This window comes from Falco rusticolus, chromosome 3, assembly GCF_015220075.1.
Source record: "Falco rusticolus isolate bFalRus1 chromosome 3, bFalRus1.pri, whole genome shotgun sequence".
In the NCBI taxonomy this organism is placed as follows: Eukaryota; Metazoa; Chordata; class Aves; order Falconiformes; family Falconidae; genus Falco; species Falco rusticolus.
The window spans coordinates 40,938,124-40,958,134 of record NC_051189.1 but is presented as its reverse complement, the minus strand read 5'-3'; the positions used below and the strand labels follow the sequence as shown (position 1 = coordinate 40,958,134).

At 40.1% G+C, this 20,011-nt stretch overlaps 1 protein-coding gene across 7 annotated transcripts in view; it reads right to left on the bottom strand.

Moving 5' to 3' along the window:
* Window positions 1-20,011, bottom strand: part of NCOA2 (nuclear receptor coactivator 2) — a 189,769-nt gene that overhangs the window by 27,883 nt on the left and 141,875 nt on the right. For all 7 annotated transcript variants that reach the window (XM_037381549.1, XM_037381552.1, XM_037381550.1 and 4 more), the window contains 6 exons: window positions 18,985-19,170; window positions 18,006-18,107; window positions 17,776-17,916; window positions 14,370-14,517; window positions 11,235-12,504; window positions 1,861-2,071 (listed from right to left, as the gene is read on the bottom strand). In XM_037381549.1, coding sequence (XP_037237446.1) covers window positions 1,861-2,071; window positions 11,235-12,504; window positions 14,370-14,517; window positions 17,776-17,916; window positions 18,006-18,107; window positions 18,985-19,170 — 2,058 coding nt within the window. The remainder of the gene's footprint in view (window positions 1-1,860; window positions 2,072-11,234; window positions 12,505-14,369; window positions 14,518-17,775; window positions 17,917-18,005; window positions 18,108-18,984; window positions 19,171-20,011) is intronic.

The following is a 20,011-nucleotide window of genomic DNA, read 5'->3' as shown; positions in this document are numbered from 1 at the left end:
TTAAAAGTATGGAAACATCTTATTACAAAAGTCTCTGTCTTCTCCTCTACTTTTATAAAACCAGACTACAGGAACTCATTGTATTTATTTATTTTTTAATATAAATTCTTTGCTAGGTGAATTTGCTTATATGCGTGTACAGGAATTAGATCACATCACATACACCTAATTCCTAACCATGTGATCAAAATTTTATCATGACTGTCTGTTCAACCAAGCAAACAAAACTCACTTATAAGGCAAAAATGATCTTCCTAAGCTTAGGGGCATCATAAAGTCTAAGGACTGAACCAAAACTGAACTACAGCTTCATATTCTACTCTTGGTCAGGACGGGACTGAAGGAGGCTCCCTGTCCCCCATGCAACAAACTCCAGCAATCTGATGAATCTGGCAGCTTTCAAGTCTTGTGAAGTATTTTAAGTATTTTCATGTAAAACCTGTAAAATTAAAGCTGGCTATTTCTCCAGAAAAAAAAATTTAAATCCCAAACCTCTTCTGGAATTGTATATGATTTTACATTCATTCTACACTGGTTTTCTGTGAGCGTATTAAAAGCCACTCACTATTTCTGTGCACCCGTTTTCTGTATGCTCTTCAACTGAAAACAAGGCAGAAGTTCCCTAGGGGAGTAGGGCACAGACACAAGACTGAGCTGGGGGAAAAAGTTTTAGGGTTTTATTTTACATGGGAAACAGGATGTGCTTTTACAGAACTGCTGCTAATCACCAAGACACTCTCATTTACAATCATACTGTTACTGTTCTGCCAGTAGCTTTGCAAACAGATTTAAAGCTAGGTTAACTCTGGAAAGCCAAAAGGCTACAGTGGAAGGAACCAGCAGACCCTACTTCAGAAAGAATACGCTGAAGATTTCAGATGCACAGAGATTTCCTTCTGACTTGTGTGCTGCTGCTGTTAGTATCCCCATACTTACAAAACCAAGTACATGAAATCCAAGCATCCTTCTCTGAGCAACATTGACAACAAATTATAATTTAAGCATCTGTGGTAGGTTTAATATGAATATACACATTCATTATTAATAGCAATATTAATGTTTATGTAAAAATTTCCAAGTAATAATTTGATTTCATTTGAAAGTGGCATGGTGTGATTTTAATATCATCAGAACGGCTTAAAAATATTATCTAAGCCCTACGTTTTATAAAAAAAGCACCAGTGTACATTTAAAGATAGATGCTGCCACCCTAGCCAACAGGAGAAAGAAATGAAGCAGTGGCTTTTTATGCTATTTTCTTCAACATTCATAGCTGATAAGACTCCTGTCTGGCCCGCTTTCCATTACTCTATGGTGGTAGACCAACATTTCATACTGATTTGTAAGTTAATTAATAAAGTTAAGGAACACTGTCGGCTGGAAGTGACTCAATTAAAAGCCGCAATTTGAAATTAAACTTGGGCATTCCTCTTAATCATACGTCTTTCTATTAATCTTGTGGTTTTAGAGGAAGACTCCCCTTCACACTAAGAAAAGCCTCTCTTGTCCCTTTCGCTGGAAGAGCTGCTGGAAAGCAGCAATCTGCACCACACCGAAATGCACGTGCTCTCCGTGCCAAAGCCCTCGCAACTGCAGCATCACCTATAACCGCAGCAGGAGTGGTTTCATTTATTATAAAACTCCTCCCAGGGCACGGACTTCCAAGGGTGCTGTGTGATTAAGCCAGAACCTCCACGTGTGTTTCGAGACGGGACGACCGCAGATGGCGCTATGTCATCATGCAAGACCAGACCGGGACACGGAGCTGCCCAGCTCCTGCCCGGCCGACCCAGGGGCACCATGACCGCTGCTCTGGGAGTTCTCGAGCTGGGCATACACGCGTGCGGAAGGTGGACTCACTGCTCTGTGAAATCCTCATTGCTGGTTTCTGGGTGGCCACAGCCGCACCGGGGCTGCTGTCACTGGTGAGCTGCATGAGGTCATTGATGATGGCTTGCTTGTCGACGGAGCCTGCTGGCGCGCCTGGGCGGCTATCTGGGAAAAGCTGCGGTAACTGGCTGTTCTGCAGGTCATCCAGAATCTCCTCCAAGTTATCCAATTCACTGCCTGGCTGCAATTAGAAAGAAAACACACAAACCCACAGTACACGTCGCTGCTCCCCTGCAGCTGGCGCATATCCTGCTCGTGCCAAGCCAGGCAGCCGGCAAGCATTGCAGCAACACCGCTTCGGATGCTTCCTGCAAGAAGCCCGATGTGGAGGAAGCTCACAAAGTTGTCAAAAGGGGAGTGTGCAGGTTCCCAGGGTTCATCTGCCTTGCATTTGGAGAGCCTGGTGTAGCACTGGCACCCCTTCAAAACCCCGGCGTTGGGACATACAGATCCACGTGATCCATACCTTGGGCAAAGGGGAGATTCTCCCTGTGCACTCTGTGATCGGTGCAGACAGCAGAGATGATTTGGCAGGGGAAGAGATCCAACAGTGATGAAGAAGGGGTTTATGTAGGTATAACCAATATTCCTTTCAGCACAGTCATATTTCTAGTCTCTTTATGACTTGATTAAAAGCATACGATGGAAAAGTTGCTTCATGGCTAAAACAATTCCCCATACGCATTTTCTTTGTTAAATCCAAAACCTTAACACTGAATAACTCTATATAACTTTATATATAAAGTTAACTGGCAAGAAATATACATTTCAATGAAGTTCTATAAATTAAAACCTGTCAACTAGTTACTAGACGTAGGAATTTATCTTGCTCACAGCTTCCCAAATAATTGAAAATAACTTCTCTATAGTAAGACCAAAAAAAAAAAAAGAAAAAAGAAAAAAAGAAAAAGAGAAATCTAGTTACGTTCAATTCAGTAGAAAATCATCATCAAATAAAGATGGGAAAAGAATTAAGTTCATCCTAGACTAACATAAATACTGACCTGCACGTTTTTCTTAAAAATGCTGATTTTCACAAGTTTTGGTTTTTTTTTTTTTTTTTTTGGTCAGTTTCTCTGTCTATAAACCCTCGAATTAAAATCTTTCTGACTGAAATTTGGAAATTACTACAAGTATATTCTCCAATCCTAAACCTTTGAACAGGGTAGAGCTAAAAGAGTTTTAGGGTTGTAATTACCAACAGGGAGTCAAGTCTCAGTTACCACCAAGGTACACAGGAAACATTTCATGACAGTATTATAACAGAAACCTACTCAAAATCAGTGCCTTCATTAGGAAATGTTTGATGACAGAAGAGAGGCAGAGTGAGCAGCCAGCCATGAAGGATGGGGAACTCAGAAATAACACCACAAACATACACACAACTGAAATACAATTCTTCCTGGGGTTTTTTTTTGCCCTACTGCCACATCATCAACTTGTTACTTATTGAGATAAACCTTATGCCGCAGATCACAGGATAATGTAGAAATAGCTGAGATGGCTTTGAACTACCTCCCGTGGCTCATAGCCTAGCTAGGAAGCACTGCACATTAGTCTGTACTGAATTCCTGTTGCCACAGCTAACCTGCTCCTGGGAAGCCCAGTTATTTTATTCTAAGGTAGCTAAGATGCCTCAAGATTACATCTCTCCATGCCTTTTCTGGGTGACTGACTCCAGATAAACATGGTATTACTCTTTACTCCTTCCACATCATCTCCTAGTCTTACAGATCGGAATATATGGTGCAAAAGAGGAAGAAGTTTACTCTGTAAAAGGCAGCATGTGGGTGATATAGAGGCTGGTGTTACTGGCAAAATGGTATGAAATCACAGAATCAGAGGACTAGAAGAAATATAAAGCCTTAAGGCAAAATCAGTGTATGCCATTCCCTACAGAAGTTCATATAGCCGCTTGTTAAAGACATCCAGTGACAGAAAATCCACAGCTTCCCCGGGGAACTGGTTTCAGCACTCTGCCGTCCTTACAATTTGAGTTTCTCTCCTCAGTGTCAATGCAAAATCTCCCTCACTGAAATTTAGGCCCTTCCTTCCTGTTGAATGTTGAACTTGGAGAACAAATTGTTCCTCTTTCTTTTTCTAACCTTTTTTGTGTTTGAAAACATGTGCCTTTTTGGGTTTTAAGCTGAAGTTAATATACAACCTCAACTTCTTGAATTTTCTTCACCATATAAACTGTTTTCTCATTACTCTTATTAGACCTCTCATTACTCTTGCTGCTCCTGTGGACCATCTTCAGTTGATCCACACTTTCGCTGAAGTGCCATGTCCAGAACAGGACTTAAGATGAAGCCTTACAACTGCTAAGTAAAGCAGAATATTTACTCTACACATAGTATACTCCAATGACATATTCCAGAAAAGCCTGTGATTTTTTTAATTACATGACATTATACTCGCTCATCTTGTGCTCACTATGATCCCTAGACACAGCTCTGAAAATGTCCTCTCTAGCCAGTTATTCCCTCCTCTTTTTTTTTTTTTTTTTTTTTAAATCTGTGACATTATTTCAGACTAATTAAAATAAATAGCATAAATTGTTCATCCTGAATGTTCTCCTAAGATTTGTGCTCCGTATCTCCTGGCTGCAGCTGAATTTGAATTCTGTCCTCCAGTGTATTTACAGACATTCAAGTATCACACACAGCTTTACCGAGCATACACTCTGTTCTCCCATCGGGTCATTTAGGTTAACTAAACCACCGAGCAGCTCTAGAAGCTGCACCAGCTCCTGCAGCATCTCCATTTGACAGTGAATCCTTCAACAACTACTTTGTGTGTAAGGATTTCCAAACAGCTTCCTACCCACTCACAGCAGTTTCATCTTGACCATGCATGTCTAATCTGCTTATGAGAATGCCATGTGCAAGAGGGCCAGAGAGCCTTACTCAAACCAAGACACATGGCATATGCTGCTTCTCTAACGCCAAAATGCCTGCTACCCTCTGCTGAAGGAGAACAGGTTGGTCCGACATAACTTGCTCTTGACAAATCCCCCTGCTGACTTGCTGCCTTCCCTGCATTTACAAGCAGCTGGCTGGGCACAGCACACCAACAGAAGAGGCAGAGCCCGGACAAATCAAATGTGACTATAAGAAGCCTAAATCATTGTGCGGACAGGTGATAAGCAGATTCAAAAAGGCGCTCCGAGAGACAGTGGCAAGCGATGTTTATGGGAGCTGCACTTTAAGCACTGGGAGTTCTGGAACAAGAACACAGCAAGAGCCAGTAGGAGACTGATGTAGAGTATCATAAATTATAGAAGTATAATTCAGTAGTCTTTGGGGGAATTAAGACATACAGCCTTCATTAAACATATTTGAGAAAACAGTGAAGGGATGTTTAATATGTTGCAGGGTTGGTTTTTTTTGGTTTTGTGCCAGGACTTTATGTCTTTTTTTCTGCCCTTGCTGCCGCTGCTCCGCTTCCCCCCCCCCCCCCCCCCAGCTTAATATTCTAGCTCCTACAATTCTTTGTTGAAACATTACATGTAAAAAAACCCACCCCAACAACTCCAAAACAAAGTCAGAGAAGACCATATTGATCCAAATGTGTCAGAAAACTGCACTCCCTAACATGCTTTTAATTCCTCTCAGGAAGTGGCAAAGAAAGGCCAAATACAACAGATTATTATAACAACACAAACATATAACCTTCCCTTTTTTAGCTTAACATTATCATTATCAAATATTTCATCCTTATTTTTTGATGAGGGTTTTCAACTGCTGCAAAAACTCCAAGACAGATTTAGAATTAACACCAAGCTATGATGTTAGCCTAAGCCTTTCCAGACTCACCCTCAAAAGGCACCTTATGCACAGAAACTAGCATTAAAATATTTACGTGGTTAGTTTAATGGGATTTTTCTTTTATTTATATTCTGTATTTATTTTGTCAATGGTCTAAATTGTACTTTATGTAAACAGAAGGCACACCCTAACCTCCCTGTGAAATAATTATTTGTCAGGAATTAAAAAGTAGTATGCCTGATAAAGTGCCAAGCATCACAGGAAAGCTCTCTTGCACATATTTTCACTATCTCTAAGCAAAGCAGTTACAACAATCTCCGTAGAACTTGGACACTAAGTGCCAGAAAACTTAAGACAAATCATGCTTAGAAATAGTTTTGCATGTAAGAAGCATCTACTTTCAAAGTACTTATCACTGTCATGTAGAGAAAGTCAGATTACAGTGTTAATTGTTTACAGAATTTTTTCAGCTCTACTGAAAGGCAGTTATATACCTCAACATGAAGTTTGGTTTATAAAAGATGCTATGTCCAAAGTCTAACTTCCAGGGATTGCGAAGGATTAGATAAATTCCTAAACTCTCTGGAGATCTCTTTTCCACCACGGGCAATGTTCATGGCTTGCACTGAGACCCTATGATTCCAAACTTCATACGTGTATACATTTCCTTTACAACCACATATGTATGACAGAGGCACCTGGGACTTTTTCCTTACAACAGGGTGTCTTCTGGTGAGGACACAACTTGAAACTATACTTGCCTTATATAAACCCCAAGTTAGCTCTTTAGCTACCTCTGTAGCACGGGCTGAGCATCTGACCATAAAAGGTAAATAAAAACAAATCCCTGCTCCAAACTGGCAATAAATTAAAGGATTCTAAAAAGGAGGAAAGGATTATAAAAAGAAGGAAAAAGTAAATCAGAACTGGAATCAATAGTCTTTTTCCTTCTCCCTGGTAACTGCAATAAACATACAATTGGCTAGAAATTATATTATCAGGCTAATTATTACCAGGCTAATCTACCACTAATGTTTGAAAACAGACCTCTAACTGAAAGATATTCAGAAAATGGAATCCCCATTCTAAGGTTTTGATAGAATTTCAAGATGAAACCAATGTTCTTCATGAATTTAATGGACTCTGGACGTGAAGAAATAGGTTTGGGGAGGATGAGTGGCATGTGTACAGAAAATGTGTTAGTACTGTGAAGATACTGCTTTCGACATAAAGCAAGAGGACAACAGAGTTGATAAAAGTGTGTGAGGAACATCAGAACAGTTTCTGACTTTTAGGACAAAAAGTTATATGCTTAATTTGATTTCTGGACCAGCACTGGTGGAGGCTGTGGCATTGCAAATCCCCATCCGACAAACAGGCTGTCTATGTTGTCTAGTGGCAAAAAAAGAGGAGAGTACACTGACAGAGATAAGGATTCTATTCCACACTATGCCAAGTGCTTTCTCTGAGAATAAGCTACTTCAAATTTCTACTTCTTGGTTTCTTCATCTGTAATATTAATATAATAATACACACACAATTTTACAGAAGAGTTTTGCAGTGCAAAACAACATGGCTAAACAAAACCTGACATTGCTCAGCGCATGACGTTCCTCTGACGTCCCCGTGCACTTTCACTCTCCTTCCCCCAAGCTCTTAGCCAGTCTTTGTCAGATAGTGGTCAGATCTGCTGACCACTACACAGGCTGCTCCTGACCAGCCCCGCGTGCTGGCTGCGGCCACAAGCACGATGAGAGGTTTTTCGAGGGACAGCACAAGCAGCGGTGCACAGGGAAGGAAGGTGCAGGATGGAGTCCCACCACGCAGCCCCACAGTAGCCAGTGGACCATCAGGGAGAGCGGGAGAAGGAAGGCTTACTGCTGAGAGACACCCTATAAACCAGTTCTGTAGTGAATCAGGACTCATGTTTCCACTGCCTTCCCGTTTTAATAGTGGAGAACGGTATGAGCACTCATGGTGCTTGACAGCAGTCCTACTTCTGTTGGTGCTGTAGGAAAAGCTGTGCTGAGCCTCCCCAGCAGGTCTGTTTCATCCTCTCCCCCACAGCTGCTTTAACTGGAATAGCCATCAGCCTAATAGAGCTCGAAAACCATCATCCCACCAAGGAAGGGAAAAAGGTACGGTGGTGCTGGAAATATTCTCTGCCATTTGAGAAAGGCTTCCTGTCAGTTGCTGCTCTCTGCAGAAGTGTATGTTTAAACACACTACCTAGAATACTGCTATTTTTAGTACAGTGGTGCACTTCAAAGCATTTCCTGCTCAGAAAGTCACACCAAAAGTAAAAGGAGAAAACATAATGGCTCCGCCGCCTCCCAGCACCCTGATCCCCCTTGCAGAGGCCATCCCACTGCCGCTCCGCTGCAGTTTCCAGAGAAACTGCACACTCCAGTGACTAATTACTTAAAAATACAACATTCCTTGGGGAGGAGAAGTTTTAAATAAACCTGCAAAATAGGTAACACAAGCACACGGCTAATTTTTACGTACGGGAGGAAGAAGGGTGGGGGGGAAGGACGCAGGAGGGTGGAAGAATTTAGCACAAGAATCTGTGTTCTAGTCTTGTACTAAATAGTTCCAGCTTTGATCTAAATTTAGGCAATGAGCACTTCCTGTGGGAGACCATCTTCCAAAGCTGAAGAGTTTTTGATGCTAAATATTTTCAGTGATTTTATAATTGGGGTAAAGTGGTTATTTGTTTAAAGGCCTGGCCTTCAGCTAGATAAACGCTTACATTATTTTATATTCCCCACCATTTCCTCTCCTACTCCACGCTGAACTTGTCCTGTTTATTCAGCTCCAGGTTTCACTGCATTTTAAGTAGGTTTTAAAATGCTATTTACAAGCAACGGGAGGAGCAACAAAAGCCCTTCTGTCATTATCCAGCAGCCTTCCATCACAGCTTTGGGACTGGCTTCTTACCTTGGTGCTGAGGAAGCCTGAGCACTTCAGCCCTTACCACTTTATCACAACTCCTGCACTGCTTCATGGTTTTCTCAACAGCCCCAGCTCCTGGACCTTCCTGTACCCCCAGTTCCCTCTCTCCTGGGAGACAATCTCCGTCTTCAAATTTCAAGAAAAGGCAACGCATCCATAGCCCATACTCCAACACCCTCAAATCCCTCCCCTGACCTCCGAAAGACAGAGCCTAAAAATAAAAAATGAATAGACTATTCACTTTACAAAGTTCATAATACTCGGGACCTGATTTTCAAATGCTTGAGATTGGCAATGCTTGTAGACACTGAAGTCTGTGAAGTTATTCTTATAGTTACATGTTTACATTTAGGGTGAGACGCCACCTGCCTATCTTTAGTCATGAAAAAGTAAGGCAGCTAGTTTAAGCTAGCTGTCTAGGCTACTACTAGTCAATGGGAACATCACTAGACAGCAGCTTACCTTCGCTATTTTAGACACACTTTATCTAGGATAAGATAAAAAAAAATCCTGGAGTCTTTTTCTATTTTTCCATCAACGATAAAAGGAACTTGTACAACTACCTCAGACTAGACAGATAACTTCTAGAGGGGACAAAACTTGCTCTTCGCAAAAAGGGTTCACAAACTAAGCCATTTTTTGTCTACTCCACAGAGATCATGAAAGAGGAAATTTTAATTCTTTTAGAAATTTAATTCTTGGGGAATAAACCATCTAAAGGCCAAGATCCTGATCTTTTTGGTGATTACCAAATTCTGCATCCTCGCTCAGTATCAAATACTGAGGGCTGAAGGATCTCTGCCCTCAGTCTGGTACTGACTTCAATGTGCGAGATCTGAACTAGGAATTGAAATCTGTTAGATATTTTAAAAATACTTTATTCTTGCCAGGTTAGCTGTGAATTTCTTGATACCTGTGTTTTGCTAGCCTAACAAAGCATAAGTTCTCATGGAGAACCTAAGCCCTCCCTCTACAGGCACTACAACACAGCAGCTGTATTGAGAGCTAAACTAACATCCAGGCTTGAGGTTAAATCCCTGTAGAAATCAGTGCAATTTGGCACAGTTTCCCCCTAAAACATGGGAAAAATTGAAAAACCACAATTGCTCCTACATAATGTTAATAGCTGTCAAATTCTGTTGAAATAAAAGTGAAGTAACCTTAGGAGACACCCGGATAACTGAGATTTTAACAATGCTGTGCCCACACTGTAGTGGCATGTTTGGCCTCTATGTTTTGTGGTTACAACCACTGTTGAAAGAACTGTCTACTGGTTAGAGACTGCTGAAAGGGCAAAAGAACAAAAAAGATCCAGTGCTGTGACTTAGGGCAAGGAAAATGTTGTCTATCCTTCCTCAGTCTCAAAATACAATATAGGAAATGATGTATTTATAGACATACAATAATTAAAATACAATAGATTTACAAAAACAAACAAGCTCAAACCCAGTCTGCATACTAGAAATATACAGTATTTTTAAAAAGTGAAGGATATGGCTGTGAATTAAAGAGTCATGAACATTTGCACAGTGTATGATCTGATCATGATTTACAAGCTAAGGCTTCATGCACAGGGCACTGCCTAGGGATTAATGACCAGCTGTGAGAGTTGATAGTGTAGGACAAAGCTAAGGATCATTAACTCCAGCTAGTTATAAACTCCCCAGAAAATGCCTTATACTAAAACTGATACTGTAATTACCCATTTTATAAATAAAATAAACAGTAATATTGAAGTAGCAAATTGCTTTTTCTGCATCCCTTTTTCTTGCAAAGCCCTGAAAACTGGAGCAATCAGGGTGATGTGAACCCGGCGCTTTTTGCAAGTAAATTCTGCATGAAAGCCAGTAAAAGAACACTTCTTAGCATAGGTCCTAACAACATACAGTTTATTAGTATGTTGGGCAGCAGAGCAACAATCAACCTTGCACAGAACGCAAAGAAATTCTGAATGAAAAATTCAATGCAGATAACCTTGCACAGGGAGACATGATCTCTGCACTGAACAATTAATCATCCATGGGAATTTGGGGTTGAATATAAAAATTTTTAAGTAAAAAACAGAAAGTCAAAACCACCACCACCACCACCCCCTAATTAGCACAGAAATAAGGGAAGTCTGTTTCCCTTGATTGTAATTTGCGGATCAAGTATAGCACAAAGACTAGTAATGCAAAGCTGGGATCAATCCTTTCAAACAACCGCTGTCCTCGAGCACGAACCAGCTTTACATGGGGGAAGTGTAGCTGCTGTGCTGGGCTAGGTCAAAAGCCCATCTAGCCCACAGCAGTTCAACAACAGCCTGTGGGAAAAGCTGTCAATAACTTAGCATTAACCAACAGTTACAAGTATTTTCTCTTTGTCTGACTACCATCTGGGAATGGTTCCCCAGTGTTCAGTCCCTGTGCCATCCACCTCCTCCCAGGCAGAGTCTGTTCTTTTAGACAGAGTGATGATCACAACTTAAGAACACCAACTGGAAAACTGAGTGAAAACTGAGTTTCAAAGAACAGGTAACAGCCTCTTGAAGCGTTAAGAAATTATTCTCAAAGGAAGTCAGATGGAAAGGAATGCAGGCCTGGAACATCTCATTCACACGTAATGCAAAGATCTGCTTACCTGTTCATTAGGCTCAAAGCTTATCTCTTCTTTTTCCGTCCTCATAGCTATTAACTTTGTGCTACCGGAAGGGTCTGTCTTACTGTCCAACCGCTCCAGTTTTGGGGGCATGTCTGGTAAACCAATATCTTTAGTATCATCTTTATCTAGCAAGTAGCGAAGTAGTGCATTATTATTCTTCTTAGGACTCGCTGGCTCCTGTTTAACAGTCACCTCTGAACTAGGAGCTGTGCTACTGGACTCCTGGTTCAGTTCTTTGCCTGTGGCCTCTGCTGTGAGCTTGGCCAAATCTACAGGAGAACTACTGTCCTGCAATAGTCTGTGCAAAATTTTATGCTTCTCCTTGAGCGAGGTTCCGTGTGCCGAACCAGACCCAGGCAACCCTCCCGTGGAGTCCTTGCTAACATCTCCCATGGTGCTGGACAAAGGCGAAGGCTCCATCTGATCTGATTTGGTGGTCAGCAATTGTAAGAGTTTTGTCTGGCTTTTTCCGTCATGCAGTTTATTCTGTCCATCAGGTCTCTCGCCACCGACAACGGGTGGCATGTTGCTATCGCTATTCTCTTTCTGTTCTCCTGAATGGCAGCTGCTCTCTGCTTGTCCAGTTGTACCTTCTGATTGCTCCCCATATAGTCCAAAGCAGTCTTTAGAGTCCAGGCTTCCCATCTTGCTTAGCTGGGGAGGATTCATATTCACAGGGGAATTTTGTAAATTTCCCATTTTTAGGTCAGGTGAAGCCAACGACGATCCTAGAGAAACGCCGTGGCCCTCGCTGAGGGCCTGAAGCGCGTTCAGGGAACTGTTGGTGTAGTTATGGCTATTTCCTGTGCTGCTGCAGACTCCCACGGGTGAATGTAAGCTTCCTGCAGGGGAGAACTGACTGGGTGGGATGCGAGGACTTCCTGCCACTCCAGGGCTCACACGATGCCTTGGGGAAAGCATAGAGTTTGGCTGCCCTGGGTTCATGCCGGGGCTGCTTTGTGAGGGGCTATTCATTTTTAGTGCATAGTTACTACCCTGAGGAGTGGATGCTTGTATGCTTGACACATGGTTCATTCCCCCTGAACCACCAAACCTGCCTGCTGGCATGCCCATTTGTTCCTTTGGGCCATTTATGGCAAAATTTATATTGCTACTGATGGTCATATCCTGACCTGGGTTTCCACTGCACATGGCCTGATGGGCAGGGCTGCTGGAGCTGATTGGGTTCAGTATCTTCCCCATTCCTTGTCCAGTCAAATCCTGATTCATTCCACAGACATTCTGCTCTCTGTGTGGCAAGGGGAAGAAAAACAACCTGTTAGCTAAAATGACAGCGGCCAGCTTGCAATTACAATAAAGAAAAACAAGCAAACCCCCAAATCTCACTTTAAAATAACACAACAAACCTACAATTGACAACAAATCAACAACTTGACAAAAGCGATATGTAACTTTCGACACGGCTGCATATTAACAGCATGGTTTTTCAGTACCTCATTAACAAATCAGTGGAAGAGAGGAAAAACAGAATTATACCTCATTTCAATGACAGTCATTAGAAATGCAGATAGGTTACAATTCCAGGCTCTCTCCCTTTAATGTGTATCTCTGCTCTACAACTTGGCAAGAGCTAACTTCTAGTAATGACAGAAATCTCATCTGAAACACACGGCCCAAACAAATACATGTTTTACAAGACAGCTGCAGACAGCTGTTTGCTGGAGTTTTCAATTCTGTGAGTTAGCCCCACCACAAGGCTGGAGTGGGCTATTTGCCCACCAAGTTCATAGTGAAAAGAAAGCTGAAGAAGTTGTATTTCTACACTGCCAGAGTATTTCAATCCTGTTCCAAAACAGCACGTGAGCCAAGAGAACTACTGGATACTGCTTCAGAATGGGAACAGTCTGTTAGCAATCCAGTCCTGCACAGGCACTTAGGAAAAGAGAAGAAAGAAAAAAAATACACACACTGGAGCTGAAACTCCTATTTTAGAGATGCAGGCTGTAAGATGGAGCGAATAGAAGAGAAACACACTCACACATGCTAAAGTGTGAGAAGAAATGAAGCACACTACACTGAAGAATACTGAATCTTGTTACTCTATTTGTTACCTTAGGTATAAAAGCAAAGGTGAGTAACGTTAACTATAAAAAGAGGTGGATTTTTAAAACCTTATTACAAATACAATAGTACCAGTCTTCTGCCAAAAAAAGCAAGAATAGTTGCTAGTACCATTTTCAACTTAATGGTGCTTTTTTAAATTGAAAATTTAGCACTTCATGAAATACCAAGTATATTCAGCAATCCAAAGAAAACAAACTTCAGACAACTTTTTGTCAGGTCAGTTTCCAAATCTACAATCTGTCTAAAATGGTTTCAGTTTTAACTACATTTAGACCTGTTTTCTTTCTTTCAAAAAAGTGCTAAGTGATACTGTGGATACAGGGAAACAGCACTGTTAATTATCATCAGCAAATAAAGCCTGAAACAAAATCTGCCACAAATATACCAGGACATGCAATGACTTCATTCAGATTTTACGTTGGAAGTTCTGAGGTCAGTGATTATCTACCCTTCAATTTAACATGTTATTGCCTGTGTCTTCTTTTAAAAAAAAGCTAATAGTGGTGGCATTTCTTAGGGTTAGACATGTGAAAGCCACTACTCCAAGCACCAGAAGACAAGGAATGGAGACAAGGAGTTAAAATATCCAGTTTGTCTCAAATGCAGTTCTAGTAATCATAACACATTCTTTAAAGAAGAACAAAGCCCAACATATCACGGACTACGAACTACAGGAATTTAATCCTTCAAAGGTTTCCAGATGTAATTAAATTTGGAAGGTTTCTTGTGTCTATTATGCAAAATACAGGAAATTAAAATACTGAAATTAAGAACATGAGATTAAAGTGAATTTTGTATGTTTAATGGAAGATCTTGACCTGACAAACCAGAACGCAATTTATAAATCCTGAAATAATCTTAAATCTCTTCCTGCTGTAAGCATTGATTTTAAAAACTTATTTGTTTTCACACTATCAGTTCTAGGTCAACTGAGCATCTAGCAGCCTTAAACCATATATTTACTTTGGCAACTTCATACTTTCTCTGTCTCTCTGCAGAGTGTGCATGTAATAAACCAGTCAGGATTACCTGTGAAGCATATGCAAGGAGATTACAAGCTGAGGTTCACTAGTCGTCTGAGAACGGATGAGCTTGCTCTTTGTTTGGGCAGAAACGATGGTGCCATCAGACAAGGAAAACCGATAAACAGGACTAAATGCTAGTCCCTGCCTCAGCACTGCAAGCAAGCAAAATAACAGAAATAAATTAATGATATACTATAGTACAGGTAGCTTAGCTGCTCAACATCTGATGATGTTGTAAATCCATCAGCACTGATACCACAGACACTGTGTTAATTAAAAGAAAAAAAGGCAGAAGAAAAACTGAAAATCAATAGATGGGATGCATATAAAATAAAGGTTCCCACATGAAATAAAGGGTGATCAAAAGAAAACCTGTAAGGAGTGGCAGCAATAACAGGACAGATACTATGAAATACAGAGCACTTCAGGAGTGGACAAAGAAGTCCTTGATGTCCATTTCACTTTTCATCAAATACAAGTCTAACTCCTTTTGTTCCTCAATTTTTTTCCATTTGTATCATCTACATCATGATGATTAATATAAATGCCTTTAGTTTCTGTATCATCAGTTTCCATTAGCCTATATCTTTTCCTCCTTACTGCCTGCTTAAATTATCTTGTAATGGTTATTCTCACTACTTCTTTAATTTAAAAAGTCAATAAATCTCTTACATAGAAACAATTAGAAATAAGAACTGGAACAAGGAATTACTAAAAAATACACATCTCAAACAAATTAGAAATACATTTACCTAAGCCAAAACTGGGGCTGTGCTATTCTTCCCCAGCATTAGATATGACTGCATTTCAGGTTTGGGGTTTACTTCACTGCACATGTTCTGCAGCCCTTAAGCTTTCAGTGTAAATCTGGATTTCAACAAATTCAGTGCTCTTAACTTCTGTAGACCCCTATGACATTGCTTTAATTAAAAATTAGCATAATGCTATGGAAAAGCAAATCTGCAAGTATTTATTCTACTGTTCACTCTTTGCCATCAATGAAACAACTCTGATAATTTTCCATTCCTAGTCCAAAAGCATTACATTAGGACTGCAGATATGGCAGGAGGGAAATACTTAACTTCAGAATTTTCACATGATTGTTTTGGGAAAAAATAGGAACAAAGCACTACAAATATTTTTAATTTCCTATTTTTACATACATACACATTTTCTGTTGCTTTGGGTTTGTGTTTTTTTTTTTTAATTAACAGTATCATCTGATCTGCATTTCACTGCTTGTCTTTTAATATTTCCTGTTGTAATGAAATGACACGGTTTTACAAGTGTAGCTTTATTAAATAGTCTCTGCTACAGAGTTACCAGATTTTCAGCCTTACAGGATTGGTTATGATTGCTTTCCTTCCCTGTCCGCCCCCCGCCTCCGTTATATATTGTTCTGCAAGGTTTTAAAGTATTATTTAGGCAGTGAGAAAACAGGAAGCACAATTTAAACAACCAGAAGGTTTTTTTCAGAGTAAAAATGTAAAGAAAAACAAAAACCTACAACTGTGAAACAATACAAAGCAAAATTTCACTGCTAGGTATGTCATTGTTTCAGTTTAACCTTTGGGCACCAGAAGGTCCAAAGCTCTTAACTTTAACATATACTACATCAGGAAATTCCAGTACTCAATGCCAACAGGATACAAGTGAAATCTCTACTTAAATCATTTTCCAAACTAATTCTTTAAGCAAACAAGAATGTTTCCGTATTCCTCTTGAGGAAATGCTATTTTTCTGACTGTGGCCAATAAAAACTTACCATATATTTTGCACTTTATACTGAGAGTTAATTTAAAAGCTTTGTGGTTTTCATATTTTCTCAAGCTAATGCTTCCCCCCCCAAACACACACTGTAACACTGATTTACATGTAGAAGACCACTGCTTTCTTTGCTCTTATTCTCAACCCATAATGACTTAAAAAATGCAAGGCATTCCTCAGTCAAATGCAAAGATGTTACAGCCCAAGATACATCTTGTTTTTCTCCTCCATGCTGCAGGGCAAGGGAAAGAAACATTTCAGCCACTATTCCTCTGTAGTGCTGGATCCTTTGCAGCAAAGCAGTTCTAGAGGTTTTTCCTCCTCCTCTTATCACTCTCTTCACAACCAGGAGAAGCAAAGAGCCCCCTCATTTAGACTAATTCTACAGTTTATATGACGAACCTAAGCCTCTCCTGCAAAATGGTCAGTGTAAACTCCAAAACACACCTATTTTTATCCCTTCACAGATAGCTTAGAGAGGACCCACTCAAGCCTCAGCACTGGATGTAGGATCTGCTAATTTGGTCAAGAATAATTTGAAGAGGACTGAAGTGACAAGTGGCTGGATGGCATAACAAAAACTAACCTGACCCACCTTTGGCACAGACAGGTCCTTACCTGAAACTGCTCTCTAACTCCCCTGCTGTAACTTTTAATTGCATACTACCTTCTTCAGTTCTGTTTGAAATCACAGCATAAGGCTTCATGAAAGCAGAACATATGAAAGAATATTTAACTAATGTCGCATGACTAAAGCTTTTTTTTTTCTGTATGTGTGTATTTGATGGAATAATTTGAGATTCCAGTTACAATTTAGTTTCCAAGACAGCACGCCTGTGGTTTAATTGACCATGGCAACTATTTGTTACAGGCCAGCTGTAAACCCTGTTCTACAAACATGAACCCAAAGAATGATGCTTCTCCACTGGAAATGTTTGTTATTCCCCATTGGCTCAGAAAAGACTTTCCTGTGGACTGTAAAGGGTTATTTGTTTTTTGTAATTTGGATCTGTGCTACTAGAACTATCATGGTTTTATGAAAAGAAAATCCCTCATCCAGTCACTACCATGGAAACCTCATGGGGAACCTTTCACAGTGCAGTACCCTCCCTACACCTTACCTACCATAATCCTGACTGAGTATATGTGCTTCTGGTGTATCCTATAACACTTACCAGCTAGATACAGTACAATAATGTAGGCTTCCAGACAGCATGAGTGCTGCATCTTTGACAATTCACACCGAGTGTTTCTCACGGGAAATGTGACAGTAAAAGTCCATTTTTGTAGAGAAAAGGAATACAGGTCAATGAACTGCAATGTGTGAGCTGAGGTTCTGAAGAGTAACGCGTAGTGAATGTTTTCATGGGCAAGACACAAGGGTCTGTCTTTCTAAAATAATTGTGATAATTTGAAGATTTAAAGCACCCTTCAATATGGCACAGTTATAACACACAGGCTAAAACAAACTGGAGAAAGATGCAAAACCTCTCTAGAGAGACATCAGTTAGGCAAATCAGCTTTAAAAAGAGACTGTCAGTAGCCTTTGATTGTTCCATGTAAACATAACAAAGAGAACACAACCAAGATACACACATAACAAACAGTTTAAATATAGAAAGTGCTAAAAATATGAAACCGACCTTCCTGGTGATGCCTCTTGGCAAAAGATATTTCTCCCTCGTGCTGTGAATGGAACCTCTGAATGCATCTTCTCACCAAGTCCTCCCAGCCAGGTTTCATAGCTGCTCGCATGGTACTTGTGTCCAGTGAAGTTATTTTGCCTGATATTAGATAAAACATTTGTTACAGCAATTTCCCATTTGGGGGTGTGTGTGTGAAAGATAAATTTAAACCTCTTATTTTACAATACCTTGTAGATCCTGGCGTGTAGTAAAGCTCTCTGATGAAGGAAGAAGTGGCCTTTCCTTCATCGGAGCTCTTCTTGCAACACAAATCAAGCAAGACTGCAAATCTTAAAGAAAAATGTTACTTCAGTAATTTGTGTAGAAGAAGAAGTTTTCATTTCCATAGGTAATTCAGAAATATTTTTTAAAAGTTCTTTGGGACCAAAAGAATAGATTTTGTACCACTAAAAGAATAGACAGAACTCAGTGATTTTACATCTTCATTATTTCTTACAACATTAAACACAGGAGAGGTGGGTTTGGTTTCTTTTTTGGATGAAAAATTATCAAAGACTCCACCACCGCCCATAATTATTGGCACGTGTTTATGCATACACCTGTGGCAGCTCAACCACTCAGGAGATAAGTAATAAAAAGAATATACTGCATGCACAGAGAGCACATTTCTGCAACGCTCACCATTTTGTAGCTTCTAAGCCACATTTTTTAAAAAAGCCGCAAATGCTTGCTGCCCCTGAGCAAGCAGCTTTGTAATAGGCCATTTTTACTTATCTGAAACCTTAAAATACAATCTGAGGAAATTTACCTGCTGAAGTAGTAAGTGGTAAAGGAAACTGTAGAACGACTGTCTTCAAATTCTAAGAACTCAAAAAATTGCCCATTAAACTTTCCTCTCAGTCAGCTGCACTCTCTTACAATTACCATGATATAAAACCAGGATCTCTTCAAGGTAAACAGGGTTTCCTCTCAATTTCAATGACATCGGTTTAACACACAGGTGCATGCAAGTGTATACACTCATAACCCAAGATGAAAGTACACTTCTACAGTTAAATGAAAAAGGAGAAAACTTAGAACTTTTCCATTTTTCAGGAATTAGAAGTAACTTTATCAACTTTGCCTTCTTTTCAACTGCACCAAAACTGCTGACCCACAGCAGCATGGAAAGACAAAATACTAACACAAACTGAAAGTGGTAATTACCTTCACCGTCCTCCTTGAAGGAATTTGGTTGAGAAACAGCAAAGCACTGCATAGTTTCATATTTCTGATGTGCTTCCTGGTTATCATGGCCTTCTTCAGAATCAGCAAGAGGTTTTACCAGCATCCGACAATTAAAGGTATGGCTATTACGCCTAGGAGTATCACCAGACCAAGATCCCCCGTTCACTGAGCAAAGCAAAGATCGTATAGTGAGATAAATCTGGTAGCAGTCATTTCTGCTGCTTATCCACAGGAAATTAATCAAGGTGCTTTGCTTTGGTTGGGAAACCAGCTCATTGAACAACAACAATCTATTTTTAATATTAGAGCCCAAACCAGCACACAGCAAGGTAATTTATAAAATTCTCAGATTTTAAGAGGACTGCTAATTTGTTCAGCTATCAGGGTTTTTTTGAAGTGACTTATAATGACATAGTAGAAAAGCAAGATAAGTGTCTAAATATTGGTGCATGTAAAAGTTACACAGTCCAGTGAAAAGCCTACTGGGTAGATCAAGTTATTTTATGTGCCCAGAAGAAATAAGGCAGTATGTAGGATCTGTTCAGTGAATTTAAAAGTGATTAATACAAAAGAGATGACAGCATTGTATAAAAATCTGTGTCCAGATTGGAAACAGAAAGAAAAGAAACCAATATGCATGTATAAAAACAGGAAGCAATACAGTCGGGAATATATTGAAACACATAGTCTCAGCTACAATGGGAAACGACTGAAGGCATGAGAATGACCTGGGTGCAGTGATGGATAAAACTAAAGCCTAACACAGTGCTTAAGACAAGTAAAAAAGGAAACAAAATCCTGAGATGCACAAATATAGGTACTGGGCACCCGTCAGAGCAAATTTATGTAACACCACATAAGGAAATAGCAGGGTTGTATTTCAAATACTCTTTACTTGCCCTCTTCAGTCATAAAATGCAATAAAGGCAGTAATTTGTGGGGTTTAGCCATTTACATATTTGATTCTTCAGGGTTTGTAAGTACAGTCATAACATGCTGAAGTGAA